General features: G+C 48.3%; 1 protein-coding gene across 5 annotated transcripts in view; it reads left to right on the top strand.

Moving 5' to 3' along the window:
- The window catches only part of Tnfrsf11a (TNF receptor superfamily member 11a), a 67,645-nt gene that overhangs the window by 53,323 nt on the left and 12,661 nt on the right, over positions 1–1,661 (top strand). For all 5 annotated transcript variants that reach the window (XM_023723166.1, XM_023723163.1, XM_023723165.1 and 2 more), the window contains one exon: positions 319–1,087. In XM_023723166.1, coding sequence (XP_023578934.1) covers positions 319–1,087 — 769 coding nt within the window. The remainder of the gene's footprint in view (positions 1–318; positions 1,088–1,661) is intronic.

Genomic DNA, 1,661 nt, shown 5'->3' with positions numbered 1-1,661 from the left:
CCTTAACTACATGGCGAGACACTGTCTAAAAACAAAACAAAACACAACACACAAAAATCATTCCTTGCACAGGAGTGAATAAATATGCTATTCCTTTGAAATGCAATAAAATTGATTAATTTATGGTTGGTTTCTATCGTACGGCTCTCCTGCACTCTAATTTTAAATAGAACAAATAAGATGCTGTGGCGAATGTGCCATTTGTACATGTCATGGTGGAAATAATTAGGATAAACACTGTTGTTAGCAATGTTTAGCTGAATATGTTCTGATAGGTCTGGGTACTGATGCCCTTGCCTCCTGAACTTCTGTCTGCAGGAGTCCTCGGGTGACAGTTGTGACGGTGCTCACTTGGCAGCCTCCCCTCAGCATGAAGTGAGTGAGGGTGTCTTACTGCTGACTGTGGAGGAGAAGATGATTCCACAAGATATATGCTTTCTGGATGGCGCTGGTGTCTTCAGGGGTGCATGTGCAGGAGCCGGGCCCTGTGCACAGGGTGAAGCGGCAGGGACCTTCTCCTTGGTTGAGATAGAGGGGGACCCCTTCAGGCAGATTCCCATGGAAGACGAGTACATGGACAGGCCCTCGCCATCCCCAGGCTGTTCACTGTTCCAGACGCAGGCCAGAAGCAAGTCCACGCCCCCTTTCTCAGAACCCCTGGAGGTGGGGGAGAATGACAGTTTAAGCCAGTGCTTCACAGAAACTGAGAACACAGTGGATCCAGAAAGCTGCAGTTTCATGAAGCCCCCATATAGGACTGACTGGAGTCCTGAGTCCCCTGAAAAATATTCACAAAAAGAGGTGGAAGATGGCAGTGGCCCACATTGGGCAGCCAGTGCCAACTTGGCAGACAACTGCACAGGCTGTGGGAATCTTGCTGGGGTGGACCCTGAACCCCTCATGAGTTCCCTGAAATGTGGACACCTGCCTCAGTGTGCATATGGCATGGGCCTCCCCACTGAGGAGGCAGCTGGCAGGGCAGAGGGGGCCGACACATCCCAGGATGGGGATGAAGTAAGGCTTCCCGGCTCCTCCAGGGGAGGCACTGGACCTGGGAGCTCCTCCAGTGACCAGCCACCTGTGTCTGGTAAGTTACTGTCCCGGTGTCCCACCATTGAGCGAAAGGGCCTATTCTCAGCACAGCGTTTGGGGCAACTATCAGACTATATAGGAAAAGGGGAGGAAGATGGGAAAATTCAGCCTGTCACTTTTCCATGAGCATTTTTACTGGAGGGATTTAGGTTCCATCCGTATATCAGGCTGCGAGGGTGTTTACTTCTGTGACGTCATCTTCTGCCACCAAGGCTCCTACTGCACTTATGCACAACCCATATCACTGTTTTTTCATTTATTTATTTTATTTTAAAGAGGAAAAGCAAAAAGGCAGAGACAAAACCACATACAACAATCCAAATGGTACAGAATTTCAAAACAAAAATAGAAAATTAACAATGGCTATTATATTATGTATTGTCATTGTCAAATCTGTTGCTCAGATGACCAAGTATAGGTATGCAAGATTGGTCAAACAATTCAACATTAATTCTTCCTATCCCATATCATTTTGCACTCAGACTTCTCATAGGAAGACCTCAAGCCCCACCCCCCACCCTCCCCACCACTGACACCACCAGAGTCAACCTTGACCTCAGGGCAGGCTG

The sequence above is a fragment of the Octodon degus genome, unplaced genomic scaffold, assembly GCF_000260255.1.
Source record: "Octodon degus isolate 3935 unplaced genomic scaffold, OctDeg1.0 scaffold00097, whole genome shotgun sequence".
NCBI classification, from domain to species: domain Eukaryota; kingdom Metazoa; phylum Chordata; class Mammalia; order Rodentia; family Octodontidae; genus Octodon; species Octodon degus.
This window is presented reverse-complemented; position numbering and strand designations above follow the sequence as displayed.